This window comes from Telmatherina bonti, assembly GCF_933228915.1.
Source record: "Telmatherina bonti genome assembly, chromosome: 15".
In the NCBI taxonomy this organism is placed as follows: domain Eukaryota; kingdom Metazoa; phylum Chordata; class Actinopteri; order Atheriniformes; family Telmatherinidae; genus Telmatherina; species Telmatherina bonti.
In genome coordinates, this window is record NC_136613.1 from 7,148,649 (window position 1) to 7,164,695 (window position 16,047).

The 16,047-nt window shown below is 38.4% G+C and overlaps 1 protein-coding gene across 1 annotated transcript in view; it reads right to left on the bottom strand.

Moving 5' to 3' along the window:
* Positions 1 to 14,815, bottom strand: part of kdm6a (lysine (K)-specific demethylase 6A) — a 61,790-nt gene extending 46,975 nt beyond the window's left edge. Inside the window, exons 1-5 of the mRNA XM_079254101.1 lie at positions 14,383 to 14,815; positions 14,156 to 14,219; positions 9,802 to 9,910; positions 7,357 to 7,406; positions 2,581 to 2,639 (exon numbers count right to left, since the gene is read on the bottom strand). Of these exons, the coding sequence (XP_079110227.1) occupies positions 2,581 to 2,639; positions 7,357 to 7,406; positions 9,802 to 9,910; positions 14,156 to 14,219; positions 14,383 to 14,552 (452 nt within the window). The 5' untranslated portion in view covers positions 14,553 to 14,815. The remainder of the gene's footprint in view (positions 1 to 2,580; positions 2,640 to 7,356; positions 7,407 to 9,801; positions 9,911 to 14,155; positions 14,220 to 14,382) is intronic.
* Positions 14,816 to 16,047: the final 1,232 nt, after the last annotated feature.

Here is a 16,047-nt window from a genome sequence, read left to right on the forward strand (position 1 = left end):
AATACATTTTGTGGAGAATTACAGCCTTGTGTAAACAAAGACAAACCAAACACGATATTTGTTTTCTTTTTAGGCTTTGTGAATAAATGTCTGTGGGGGCTGAACAGAAATTCCTTTTAAATCCCTGAGAATGTAATCTTTTTGTTGTGTAACTTCAGGATTTTAGTGTCAGACATCAGTTTCTCACCGGTTATAAATTTTCATGAACTTTTGCAACATTTATCTTCTAAACTTGATGGATGCATGCATTTTTTTTTTGCTTATGAGGTAAATCTGTTCAATGGGCGTGGAAGGAAATGTATGGTGGAAAGGAGGTTATGCTTTTACCGGCGTTCGTGTGTGTTCAAGATAACTCAAAAAGATAAATTTCATTTTAATGAAATTTTCAGGAGTTGTTGGCAATATAAAAAAGACTAACTGATTTAATTTTGGTGGTGATCCAGATCACCGTTTGGATCCAGAAATTTTCTAGAGGATTCTTTAACATTGTGCGAAGCTCTCACTGAAATTCTCATCAGATTTTAAGTTTTATGCCAGAAGTGATGAAAATTTCCTCCAGGTGTTCCTGAGACGTCATCCTCACAAGATGAAATGGAAAAAGGCAAACAAACAATGTCGCTGGCACAGGAGCACATGAAGTTAGCTAATTACGTTGTCATGTCTAACACAGCCAGATTATTACATTACTTATTATTATTATTACTTATTACACCAGCAGAATATTATGAAGACAAATGTCTGAAGCGCCGCCAGAGAAATTTATGTTCGCTTCATAAAGTGCTCCATTATGTGTTCCTCTATCAGCCAGAAGAGCACCAGGTTACATTTCCTCTCATTTTTCTGCTGTTTGATGCTGTAATATCACGAATGCCATGCACACACTGTCTAATGCAGTCATCAGCAAAGACTATTTGAACCATATTTCCTCGCAGTTTATAACTGTGGTAAATATTTTGTTTGTTTTTCTTTTCATCCACCATATTCACTGACCACAAGGAAAATCATCTGTGTTATGAGTATATCTAAAGTACTCCAGCTCAGCATCAATGGGAAGACAAGATCAGGGGGCACTATTACTACTCTTTGGGTCATAAAATCTGCAGGTAATGTTTTCTTTACAGACATTTACAGATCATATCTCATCTGACTTTTGTGGTCTAGATGAAAAAAAGCCTGATTATTTCAGAATTTGGTTTAGGGTCTGAAACCTCGGATGTCATGCTATTCCTTACAACTCGTTAAATGGAGAGGAATACAGCATTGTTTGCAATGAAATATATATATATATATATATATATATATATATATATATATATTAAAATCGCTAATTTTGGCCCACAACACAGCTTTTGGTGTAAACTGCAACTGATAAAGGAAAGTCATGCTCTAGAGAAATTCAGAATACTCTGGCAGGAAGTTCAAATAAAGCATCAGAAGAGAGTTTTGGTTGTTAAAATGAGCTTAAATCGCTGATACACCTGAACTTTATGCTGATCTGAGACCAGTCCATGAAGGCTAAAGGACCAAAGTGAATGCCTCAGTGCCAAACAACACAGGACAAAGAAACAAAACCACAAACCTGAAATTTGGAGAAAAAAAAAGAAAATGTCACCGCAAGTGTTATACAACCATCAGTCAACTGACTCCAGTTCTTTACATGCAGACTACAGAAGCTGAGTTCATATCTGCGAGACCATAAAACTGGATAATTGTCACCTTTCGTAGATCTGAACCAGCACTGAGATCGTGCTGCTGTAGAACAAGTTGAAAGCTGGTCAAAACTAGACGAGGGCCGATTCACTAATCAGTTCATCATAATGACACACTTGCCAATTCAATTATGATTCATTAATGTTCAAAAACTATTATTTTTCATAATATTTAAAAGGCAAATGAAGCTGTTTGTCCACAATTTAAGGCAACAGACTGGGAGCACATCCCACTACAGCATCTGGGAAGCAAATGGTAAACAACTGCATCCACTGTTACTGAGCGTGAGATTTTCATATTTATTTCCATAAAATATTTCCAGACGAGATCTGGACAAGACTTAAGCCATATGTAAGCTGTTTAAAGCCAAAGTAAAATTTAATAGTAATACTACAAACGTGACAGTAGCTCCATTCCAACCCAGGATAGAGGAGCTTCGTGTTCCCAACTACTGCTGCTAACACATTTTCCCTGAAAACTCCAGGAAAACGTTGAAAGACAACATGAAAAATATGTCTTATATAAGTTGAATTTATTTATGGTTAAATATAATTAGTGAAGATAACTGTATTTGGTTACTTGAATAAATGGATATGGATTAGAGTGTAAAGTAGTATAAATGTAGCCAGGAAGTGAGGGGGGAAAAAAACAACTTAATGGGGAAAAAAAACATGAAAATAAAGTCCTGATAATCATTTAATAAGCAAATTGTAGCATCCTTAATTGTAACCGAATCAACAAAGTAGCCAAGATGGCAGACCCCTTGTTACAACTTGCTCAGAACCAGCACTGAGAAGCTCTAACTGAAATACACAAGAAGAAGAAAATGTATTTTCTGACAGAAGATGAAGAAGAAAAGAAAGCACTTACCACTGAAATGCGTTGTAATGGAAGTAAACCATTCCAAGGCCATATAAAAAGGCAGCATTCTGCAGGGGGGGGGGGGGGGGGGGGGAGAAGAGAAAAACAACAAAGACGTTAAAAGCTGCAGTTTGATGGTGTCCTCATGTTTCCCAAATGGCATCTTCATACATGGCAGACAGAGTCGCGTCCACCCCAGGCCCGTTTATGTCAAACACTACAGCTCATAGCAAACGGACTGTTTATATGGCAGAAGGTAGGCCTTGCACCAGATCAGGAAAAGTAACCCAGAGCCGTCAGATCTGATCACAATCCAGCTCTTAGCACCCCTGTTTAATGGTCATTCCAAACAGTTGAACATCAAACCAAATGGGCCCGTTCATCCACATGGAGGAACAGACCGGGTGCCATCATATTACAGACCACTGCACAATTTATCTCCAGGCTATTAGCAGGAACTGAAGAAGATAATAGAGAGGAACAACACTCCTGAACTGTTAAAGTCTGGTGCAGTTACAGCAAATAACCTGGACATGTCCTGCTGCTGGTTGGTTGAACCTGTGGACGTGATAACTACATTTTAAATGTTGATACGTTGCATTACAAAGCTTCCCAAAAGCACTGAAATCATCACCAGATGCAAACACTAGCTGGTGTTAAACCATTACTTATTCAACGGCAAAAGGTACAAATCATTCACACAGATTAATCTTTCTTTTACCCTGATTTTGAAAATCATCTTTCCTTCAGTCTTTCCAAAAAGAAAAAAAAAGTACAGACTCCGTAAAATCCCTACTTTAACATGCGCTATAAACACACAGATAAACCGGCTCATCTTCAGTTTGTCTGCATTACTAGACCACCACCAGCGACTTAACCTTTGTTTCGCACGTTTACCAGAAAACTCCAGTTCGTGTGGTTTTATCTTCATGAAAGCTCAAATGATCTATTTGTAGATCTGTTTCACAATCAGTCCAGCTACTCTGACGTAGTTTTCTGCGGCGCAACAATAATAATTCAGTTTAAATTAACCTTATTTGTTAGGGCTGTGACGATATGCTTTTGTCCCGATTCAATTCAGATTTTTTTGGGTGTCGATTCGATTTAAATTGCGATTCTCACGTTTCACCAGTATTGCTGATTTGTGTCAACTAAATACAAAAATAAATATACAAAACTTTTTTTTGCTAGTCATTTTTCTTAATTTCAGTTACGGAAAAGTAAAAAGTAATAAAAACAATAACGATAATTCATTTAAATGGATTGTCTTTATTTGGAAAAAAAAAAAGATTTTTTAAACAAAAAAATTTTTTAAATTACAAAGCAAAAAAATCCCGATATTTCAATTTTTTTATTTGATTTCTCACAACTATTATTTATTAACTTAAACACCATCTGCTTATAAATAGAAAGTAGTTACGTTTAAAAAAAAAAAAATTTGCATCTTCGAGCACCGTTGTGTATACCAGGGTTCATTTCCATGCTGGATGATACAGCAACAAATATCTTCCATATGGATCAATCTCAGCCTGTGTAGTTTAATTTTGCCAAACTCTAAAATAAACTAATGACTGTAATAGTCATAATTTCTTCTGCTATAAAATCCAAACCTGCTGTTGTACCCTCACATGACAACATGCAGCTTTTTTTTATTTGATGCTTGTGCTGCACTACGTTGCATCAGAAGGCAGTTTCATGCCTTTCTTCTCAGTTTGCAGGAATGTGGAATCAATCTTTGCTTTTGCTACTTCGCGAGTTTATTTTAAAACCTTCCTAATTTATCTGATTATCTGATCTGATATCCCATTGCGTTTGATGTGCATTGACAAAAACGCTGATATTTTCCCGTCATGGTGTATAAAGGCCTTTAGAGATGCTGAAACCTCCGCAAGTCATCCTTAACACTCAGGCTAATATAACGTATTAATGCATCTATTTAAAAAAATGTTTGTTATTTTGGGCAATATCCAACTCTCATGGCAACACAATGGAGTTTTCTTAACCATAATACTACTGTGGTTCTTTCAGGGAGTAGAAAATGTGATTAACACCCAATCCCCCCATCTATCCGTCATCTACAGCGGTTTATTCCAATGCAAGGTCGCAAGAGAGCTTAAGCATAAACAGAGTCCCACATGGAAACAAATGCCGTCACATCGGTATAATTCAGACAGTTACTTTTGTATCATTTTGGTCACACCACCAGGCACTAGCTCACTTTCATTTTCACCACAACCTTTGTGGTTCTTTACATATAACCTCATGCGTGTCTCTGCTCAGTTTCCTTCATCAGCCAACTGGCATGTCGTCGTTTTTTGGGCTTTTTTTAAAGTTTATTTTTAGCCCTTTATTGGTTTTGTTGGCAGTCAGCAACCAGCTTAGAGGTACAGAACCACCGACTAGTGGACTGGAGCGACTCACAGCTGGCTCACCTGAAAAAGTCTCATGCTTACCACTGAGATTCATTTAAAATTAATCCTAATCTAATTCTGAGATTGCTTTATTACAATACAAAATATTCCAACAAATAACCTCTTTTTTTTTAATAAAAAGCAACATTTTATCATATTGTTTAAATAAGATAAGATAATAAACTTACATACATGTTACACATTTGTGTCAATTGTTCAATAAATGACTCATTATCACTGTGTTACCCTTACTACACTGTTTTAGCATTGCTACAGGCAGAAGTTGGCTGCTCAAAACTTTATATCCCATATTTTGCTGTTTCTGAGGACAGTGATGGAGTTGCGAAATAATGTGAAGCAGGACTTCAATTACAAACCGGAAGCTGCATTTACTTTCCAGCATTAAATGGAAGGCATGCATATGGACAATAATAATCTAAGCATTGTGTAAATGAGCAGAAATCCAGGCAGGGGGAGCGGTTTTAGAAAACAGCCCAAAGCAGAGATCTAAGTCGGTTCCTGAAAACGCAGAGAGCAACTATGTTTCCTATCCCACCTTTAACAAGTGTTTCAGTTCCTTCTGCAAACATCGTGTGCAAAACAGTAGCTGTGAATGCAGCGTAACAACAGCAGAGTGTAATTCAGGTACTCCACGTTGCTTAATATCATAATTGCTAAAAATGTGAGCCCATCTGGGTTAAGATGATTATGCTGTTAATGTGGCAGTGTCTTGTTCAGAGTATGGCCTTAATCTGGGTAATATCAGAATACTGCTGTGCACATACAACAATCCCCACCAACAACCTGGACCACTGTCCCTGTCCCAGTTTGTATGCATTAGAGGTAATGTCTGACACCACAATGCTGCAGACTGTGTGAGAAAACACTTCAGACTATCTGACATTGTGCATATAAATACAATATATCCACAAACTGCACAGCTGTTATGATAGATGATTTTGTCAGGAAATGGTGCAGGTATAAAATCAGGATGTTATTAGAACTGAACAGCAGGCTTGGGTTGATGTGTACATTGACGGGTGTCTTTACAGTAAGAATTTCTGATGCATTTAGGATCTGACAAAAGAAAGTGAACAATGTGTGAATGAGAGCAGCTTTAATGGGAATTTGGCCAAATGACAGGTTTGAACTCCAGTTGGTCCAGCTTTAAAAGCTTTTGTTTCATACTGACTGCACTAAAATGTTCTCAATTATTTTAAGAATCCAGTTGTAGTTGTATTTATATGTGCATAAGTCATAATTAAAAAAAAAAAAAAAAAAAAAGCTTTTCTGGCACTTTAGAGCCAGCCAAACATTTCTACAAACAGCTTTGACACATTCAGAAAGAAAATGGGCATCAAACCAAAATGTTTTCATGAGTGGACAGCTGGACCGGAGCCACAGCCAACCCAAACCTTCCAAGTTTACGACGACCTTGTACGTCAGTCAAGTGAAGGTTTTCCATTTAGCTCTTTTTCAGCTTGTGCACCAACGCTGCTGGCTAGAGAAGCTGAACAGGCCGAGTTAAATCAGCAGCATCCAAGAGTCGCCACAAGATCTGCAGACTCTGGACAACCAGGCACAGACTTGATCCAGACCAGACCAGCTCTGGCCCTCCTGAGTCACTATCTGCAGGTATTATTGTTTCCCTGCTACAACCCACTTGATTCAAATGAAAAAGTTCTCCAGCAACTTGCTGTCATCTTCTGCACCTGCCTGTTAATGAGCCATTGGTTTGGGTAAGTGTGTTGCAGCAAGAAAACACTAAAACCTGCAGGATGGTGGCCCACGTGGACCGAAGTTGGAGACTCCTAAATCCAGACAAACCTCCTCACAACTGGAAGTAATTGTTTCCGTAGCAGGTGGCACCTGAAACTAGCTGCATTTTCATTCATTTTTCTGATGTTCTCCGACATCTGAAACATCAAAGTCAAGGTTTTACTTTGTTTCTTCCGATTAAAAAAATACCCTTCTTCATTTTAGCTCTTAAATCCCATATTTCCATGTTTTTCTACTTTAATCTAAATAGTTTGTTAAATGTGTATTATAATTAGAGATGGAACTCTGTTTTAAAAATTAGTCAAAGAAAAAGGGACCAAAAAGGAAGTGCACACACAAGGTCATCATAAAACTTGTCAGTTCTATTCCAGTTATCCCATTTAGAAATTGGAGAAGAGAAGCTGGGAACATTTTCTTTCCGCTAGCTGCAGAGTCTGTGCACGAATGCGTGCCAATAGTTTCAGTGTTCATTAAATCAAACGCAACCAGAATGCAACAAGCTGGGCAGCCTTTCAGTCAATCCCAGCCTTTATGGTGTGTGTGTGTGTGTGTGTGTGTGTGTGTGTGCTGCACGTTTTGCTTCATACAAACTCACCTTCCAGTAGTCCGACTGTAAACTGAAGTACCTCTGGTATGCAGATAATGCTGGGATGGAGAATAAGGAAAGAGAGAATGAGATACAACAAGATAACAGTGACAACGTTAAAGGAAATTCAGTTCAGCCACACGGTTACTATTGGAAAGAAGTATTTTCAAGGAAACCACAAGTTGTTTTCTTAAATTAACCCTTTAAGACCAATACGGTTGCCATTGACAGCGACTGATTGGCACAATTCAAATGACAGTAAATCCTCGGTTATTTTCACTATCTGCAATTTTAACTTTTTTCAGAAGCAAAGAAGAGAAGTTTTCCATTAACCTGCAAAATATTCGTGACTGGCAGGCCTGTACTATGGAGGTGTGAAGTTAACAGAGCCTAAAACCGTTGTTTAGGGTCAAAAATCTCATTTATACACAGTTATAAACAGTGTACTAACTGTATTTACATGTCTCTCTGTGTAAATAATGTTTTAGAGCTGTCAATAAAGACTGTGGGAGGTTCTATTTTGCGGTTTGTGTGTGCGTGTTTTTGCTAGATTTATAAACTAAAATCTAAATTATTACCTAAAAATAGTGAAAAGTATTTGACAGTTTCTGAAATTTACATTTGTTCCGACAAAACAGGATAAATCATTTATAAAATAGACATCTTTTTTGTACTTATTGTAAGTGAAACAGGATAACAGTCCACGCAACGTGTCATAAATATAGTACTGAAAGGGTTCACGCAGTCTAACCATAGACTGTGTATAAAAGATGGGCGGAGCCTGCGTGACGTCACCCATAGGTTTCTGAAGAGCTGAATTGAAGCTCGGTGGGCGGTTCCTACCATCACCATCTTGGCAGCCTCGTGCCTGACGTCGCTCCCCGAAAATACAAAAATGGGCAAGGAGGTGGAGCTGAGAGGCGGGCTGTGAGTGGGGGTGGATGATTGACATCAAGCGAACTCTGACCTGTCTGTCGCTAAATGTCAATCCGAGCTAACAGGAGCTAACCAGCTAATGGAGGTAAGCAGGCTAAAGCTAAGTAACGCTGTTAGCCGGCTAAAAACCACAATTGTGCTACACACTGCCTTCTTGAAGCGGGATATCAAGTAACCGTCAATCAAAATGACATGTCCCTAAATCTGCCAAATTTTTAGATTAAATTACTTTTAAACGGGCGAGTTAGAAAAAAATTCACTCCCCCCCACAGTTGTTATGAAGGTAAACCTGACCTATTAAACCAAAAATGGATTTTTGTACCAGGCTGTAAACATGTTTATTCCTGCTGTGAAGTTGGTCTTTTTCATAGACATCATATATATGTAGACGCCGCATTGTATCACGCTGCCTATACGAGCTGACATCTTATTGCGCCGCCATCTTGGATGGATCTCCCATGCGCCTCCAATGCATTTATTTGTAAGGTGTAGGTCCAACCACGACAAGAACTCCACAGATTTTTACCTGTTTTTCCTCACAGTTTGGTTTGTTACAAAAGGGCAGAGATATTGTTATGATACAGATCACTGTAAAACATTTAAAAAACGTGCTTTTAAGTTAAAATATTTTGACAAGTCCTATCTAACTATCCCTTTGTTATGCTGCGATAGGTTTAAACTGCTGAGGAATATTTCCTGGTACACAAGGGCTGTTAACTTTCCAAAAACCTTGGAGTAAGATTTAATGAAGACAATCCAAACTTAAGAGATTATTCACTGTGTTATTATTTATCAACCAATTATGTAGAAAATTGTTTTTTTTAGTGTGTAATATATACGGGTTGTTCCACAAAAGAGTTTTGTGGGGAAACTGCATTGACGCTGCAGCAAACCTCGACAGCGGAGACCCATCCAATATGGCGGCGACGCTGGTTCACTCTCCAGCGCTCAAAGAGGCGTCTACATAAATATATGATGTCTATGGGTCTTTTAAACATGGGAGTCAATGGGGATTTGCTGTTTTGGAGCCTCTAGTGGATGAAGGGGGAACTGCAATGATTGCACCTCTGCGTCTGCCTCCCTTTTAACCATCAAAGGTACCCACCAAGAATCAACATATATAAAAACCAACAAAGTTGTTCATCATTCCGCATTAAATTTCTGAATCTAACATCATCCTACTGGGAGAAGCTGGTTTTGGGTATGTAGCTGCTTTGTTACAGCTGTGAACCAAATCCACCAAAAACCACTGTAACATCCTTATTTCTGAAGATTCTGGCAGTTTAACAGGTTGCAGAAGGACACATTTGACCAGTTACACAATTAACCAGTCAGTCGTTGATGTGAGCGTCACAAACACCATCTTATGTTCATTTATGGCTCATAACATTTGGGAACCACTGGGTTAAAGAAAAAGCCATCAAAGTGAAATCAGATCGTTGCAAAGGAAACAATATGTATGTTAATCTGAGGATGCTGGAGAATAGCAGACAGGACTGGTCACACTCTGAAGCTTACCTTTTGGATAGTCCTCCAGCAGGAGGTTGAAGTGGCCGAGCTGGCAGAAAATGTCCGGGTCCACCTTCCCCTCTGCTTTCAGGATGAGAGAATTGTAGCAGCTAACAGCCTGAACAAAAGCCAAACCGGAGTGAAGATTAAACAAGTGCAAAGACGAAGCGTTTGTTATATCATACACACATTAAGAATGATAAAGTTCCCACAAGAACATGCAAATTATCATAACAATTTGTCCTCGTACAGCCAGAGGTTTGTTCTGTCGACCCGCATGGAGACACTTTGCATAGAACCAGCTGAATGCCCAAATATGGACCTTCAAAGTCAACGGCTAAACAAATGAGCCCTGGTAGTCTACAAGGATAAGCTGGTGTGTAAATCTCAAGGTGAAACCCGACAAAAATGCAACTTTGGTTCAAACTGAAACCTTAAAAAAAACAAACAAACAAACAGGAATGTACTGATTTTACAAGGCATGTCCGTCTGGTTGAAGCCCTATTCATGAAAACAGACGCCAAATAAACTTTATAACGTCAGATTCGGCAAGTATATGTAGGAGTTTGAAAACACAAAGGACAGCCTGAAACAACTCCAGACCCCCATCCTTGTTTCCCTGTCATTAAAGACACAACAGTTCTGTTTGTGTCATTAAACGTCACACACATGCTACTAATGAAGGAATTTGCCATTAAACTGGTAGCAGCAGCCAACATCCAATATTTCTACCATTTTTCTATATATCAAATAAGTGCATGCTAACCATGTGAGCGGTGGTGTATAGTCTAAATTTTTTGCCCTTGTTTACAAAAAAAAAAACAAAACAAAACAAAACAGGAAAAACGCTGTTAAATAAAAAGTGACATGTAAGACTATTCTATTTAACAAAACAAAAAAACAGACTATTTACTTCACCCCTAAAATCCATCAGGATATTTGCTCATTATTACATCATTTCTGCTCTTCGGTTTCAGGGAGGAAGAGTTATGAAATGACTAAACCAATACTGGTACACAGACTGGTGAGAGACAGGCTCATAAACATATATACAGGCTAAAGTTAATGTAGTTGATGGCAAACTGCACCAGTGTAGCATTGGTAGTCTTAGCTGAGCGACGTAGGTACATGTTTGTAATTATAAAAGCAGCATCTCAAGGAGTTTAGAAGTTAGTATACTCAATGCTGACTGAAAAAGAAGTGGGTACACTTCATATACCTGCGTATACCCTGGACTACACCACTGCCTGTGAACCCCACAGTTGTCATTTAATTCTCTTTTGTCTGTTTATGTAGCACAGCTAGCAGCTTTGTGCCAGTGTTTTCTTTAACCATCTGTTTTTCAACATATTTGGGAAACTTTTTTTTTTTTTTGTAAAACACTACTCTAAAGCATAGAAAGGATCTCCTCATGTGTTGGAGCTGTCAGTGGAAAGGGTGCAATCTGCAAGCCACCTTGCAGTGGTTGCAGGTTTATTGGCTCTGGTTTTGATTAGCAGCGATGTAAACAAACAGGGCTGTGAACAACAAAACCAATCATTAACATCCACAATAATGAGCGTTTCGTTCTAGAAACTGTGCTCCAAGCATGAGCAGAGCACTCCATCAGTTCCAAAACAGATTTTGAGCAAAGTGGTTGAATTTACTGCTACATACAAGGGCCAATTATACGATCTTACAAGTCAAAATCTGTTTAATTTCAGAGGACAACGGAAAAGAATACGCCTCAAACATTTATACACATTGGGGCCAATTATACGATCTTACAAGTCAAAATCTGTTTAATTTCAGAGGACAACGGAAAAGAATACGCCTCAAACATTTATACACATTGGCAGTTTGATGCAGAAGGGTAAATAAAATGAGGTTCTCCTTTGTTACTTGGATTCAAACATAAATGCATCAACAGCGACGCTGCACTTTACTTTGCAACAAGAGTCATGGCGTTACAGTCTCAGTCCAAATCTTTAGCTTTTATAGTATTTTACTTGTCCAGAAAAACAAAATTATACATTGCATCAGGAAAGCTACATCACACAAATGAAGCATCAGGGCTACAATATGTATGCAAATATTTAAATTCTTACCAAAACATCTTATAACTCTTTAGATACTGTCCTAATGTACTATGTATTTTTCATCTGCATTGATAATTTAGATTTTATGGTAACAAGATATTAGAAAAGCATCAAAAATGGAATACAACTGTTATTGCAATTGTCTTGTGAGATATAAAACGACATTTTAATGTTATTATGCTAGTGTCAGGTTTAAGAATAAAGGATAATTTATATATCTGCACCTGTGCATGCTATATGACTGCAGAATAGTCACAGAAGTAGAACTCATCGCTTCATTAATACTTAAAAATCAAACATTTCTTTGCAGTTAGGATACTGTGAATGCCAATACTGCAAAACGATAAATTTGACGTGTAGCGAAGCCCTCATTCTTTCATACTATGACAAACAAATCTGTCTTGAGAACAAGAAATACCCATCTATACATTAGAGATGGGGATACAGTTGTATTTTACATCTAATCTTAGTTAAGAACCTAAAGACAGAGTTTTATCATTTAATTCTCAACCAATTAAGATTTAAAAAGTGCTGCAACTAACACACTTCTAGTTGCATGCAGCTAAATAAACCAATGTCACTTATTTAAAACAAATGAAACCAGCTCAAACCTTTCTGATCTATGATTATATGCCAAGTGCGACAGGATGTGCGGAGACCTTTTAAAAGTCATTCATAAAAAATTGAATCTCAGTCTGAAGTCTCCACGTAAGATTTCAAAATTAGGACATTGTTCTTCCACTTGCAAATTTGCGCCTTATTTGTGCAAGGAGAGACTGGGCCCCAAATATTTCTTTAAAATAGGGATCGATGCCAGTCAAATACTCCAACTTTTCCGTTATAGAGCTCTATGGTACAAAAAGAGATGTACAAATGGGTTTTATTAATATTTTAAATATCACACTGAGATGTAAAATGGTTCACTATGATGCTGTTTGATAAATATTATCAAAAAGTAATGCTCTACAAGGATATACTTTAAGTGTTTATGAAGTAGGTACGCTTATCTGGATGTCCAGTAGAAATATGAGGAGAAGAAACAGAAGAACAGACATGCATGTCTGTGGCTGGGCCTAATCACCCCAACAAAACAATGTTCACAGCTATCTCTCCAGCAAGAAACCCAGAAGCCACATGTTGAAAAACACATCATGCAAGGGTAGCCTGACCGCAGTAACCTGGACTGCTAATGCAGTTTATTATGGGCATATTAAGAACTACAAAACTACTCTCGTGAGTGCCTCAGACTTCCACTGCAATCAGGCATCTTTGTTATAAACAATAAACGTGATTATCTCTCATGCGAATAGAGGTTAGCCTAGCCACTGCTAGCTAATTAGCAAGCTAGCAAGCCTTTTCTGTGTATTTTCTTACCATCCCACGCAATCTTGGGCCAAGCCAAAGCAGCCATTATTTCTCAAGTATAAATTCAAACCCAGTATTTGTTTTTCGTCGATAAGGTCGCCTGGGAGTGGTGTAAGTGTGTACAGGTGAGAGGGCAGGAGGGTGTAAACCGCTGGACTGTTAGCCGCTACATATTAGCTGCTACGCGTTAGCCGCTACATGCTACCTGAGCGAGCTGACGCACAACCCAAACTCTGCCTGCTGTTTTCTGGTGATGGGACGGCTTGTTTATAATGATAAATATTTCTATTAACATACGTTTTTTCCTAATAAACATAAACTAAATAAACATTTTTCTTATTTTGCTTGATAAACATACAAGTTAGGAAGCTAAATATATCATTTATCAGCCCACAGTTTGCTTGACTACCTAGCCTAGCCTGATGCAAGCAGAAAAGTAACAACATATTTCATGTAAATGCGTTTTATTCTCACATGTTAATAGTGGGTATGGGCATGTTTTTGCAGTACCAAACACATTTAAATTATCGGTAAAATGCTATCACGTAGCAGGCTCTCTGAACAGGCGATGACACCTCCAGCAGGGCGGAGATGCATGCTGTTTCCCTGTAGCACAACCTTGTGTCTGCTTCTTAAAAAGCGTGTTTATTACTAATCAAATATATATATGTGCGAGTTGTTTTACTATATGCTTGGCAGTTTATATGGGCAGTCTTGTGTGTGCCATGATCCAGAAGTGAAATGGGGGTGTGCGGAGAAGGGGAGGGGGGTCTTTACAGACAACCGCTGGCTCAGCTTCAAACTTGGGTAAATTGAAGTCAAACACAAGAGTGGCACAGGGAGGTCTGTACCACTTATTTCAGGTGGGATATGCACTCATCAGAGGAGATAACGGGCTGTGATCTTGTTCAGTAGCATACCTTTAACAGCAAGGCCTTCGTTCTGGCGCCATCTTCTTGAAGCCCATGAAATCCAAACAGTGAACTGCAAGTAAAGGACAGACAACGCACAGGCGGTTCCGTGTTACTTGAGGGGGGGGGGGGGGGGGGGTCGGGGGCGATCATTTTTTGTTTTAAACTGCTCGGAAGAAAATATAAAATTGCAGTAAAGAAGCTGATAAGAAAGCTTATACAATGTGAAAACTAACCTGTCAATTTCGAGCAAGCTCTCTTTCTCTTGCGCTGTTAGCTTCGGAAAGTCCTCTTCGATTTCAGTCGCTTTTCCCGACGCCATTTTCTCCTCGTCATTACCAGCAACGCCGACACTCCGGACAGCAGCAGAGGCGGTGGTGGTGAGCGACACTCCGCACGATTTCATGGATAAGGAACGGGGAATATCAGCGGGACCGAGCAACTCCGGCAGAACGCAGAAACAACGAAACAGTTGCACACCTATCCAGGATTAAAAACGGGGCGTAGCGTAATTCTTTCCAAATCCTCAAGGAAATGATCCTTTCAAGTTCCCCTCCACATTCCTCATTGTACATCAAAACACAACGTGTATTCCAGTTCCAATTTATGCATGAAGTTGATGTAATGTTGGGTTGTAGGAGAGAGTGTTATTTGATAATATAGCAAACTTCCCCAACCAGCGGCTCAAAGTTGTTGTAATTGTGTCACAGGCAAACGCACGCCGCCACCGTCGCCACGCCCTCCGCTCAGTCTGACCAATCAAAGCTCGCCCTTTGCAGTCACGTGACTGCTTCCAGTTGATTTGCTACGAACACGCGGACGAGCACGCACACGTACACATTCAATGTGCTTCTAAGCCCCGCCTTCTATCTTGCGATTGGTTTTTTACGCTATATTATGATTACGTAACCGTATTTTTGCGGAACCCTATTGGTTGAAAGACATGTCACTCTTGCCAAGGCTGTTTCTTGCAACGTTGCACATGGATGTCGTTCAACTTACATTAAACATAAAGGCAAAAAAAACAAAGGATATTTGTAACAAATGTAATTTAATTCTGTTTACCCTCTTATTTTTATTGATATATTCTTTTTTTTTATTATTTTCTTTTTATTTATTTATCTATTTATTTTATTTTTCTCTTAGCAATTCTCTTTCCATTAATGTCCTGTGTCCCTTTTTGTACAATCATCTTTTACCGTCTCTTTTTTTTCTTTTTGAAGACTGTTGAAAATTCTGGAAAAGAATTAAAGTTATAAATCAAGGTAAAAAAAAAAAAAACCTTACATTTATTAGTCATTTAAATGATACAATACTTGCATAAATGTCTAAAACCTTATGAATAACAAATAGTATAAATGAAAGCACTTAAAAAAGAAAAATAACTGCGCTGCATTCTTCACATTGGAGCTGATTGTCCAAAGAAGAATGCTGCACAAGTTGATGAAGATGATGGAGGATTCTTCACACCCTCTCCACAACACAGTGATGAAACAACTAAGTGTGTTCAGTGAGAGGCTTCTTCAGGTCCGATGCAAGACTGAAAGATACAGAAGATCATTCCTGCCAGCAGCCATCAGCCTCCGGAACAAGACCTCCTCAAATTAATTATTATCTACTACAAGATTGAATTTCCATTTGGGGATAAATAAAGTATTTTTCAATTCATTTTCATTTCATTGCATATTTTTGTCACTTTAATGAGTCCATTTTAAGAAAACACATGAAATCATTGTCAAATACGACAACATTAAATTAATAAATATCATGACATTTCCATACTTTCCCACCTGATTGAAATGAATTGCACATTAGCAGGTTTGCAAAGACAAGCTTGACAAGTAGTTCAGTCAATGGTGTGATGGAGTTGGAAACATCTAAAACCACACTCCTGCAAGTTT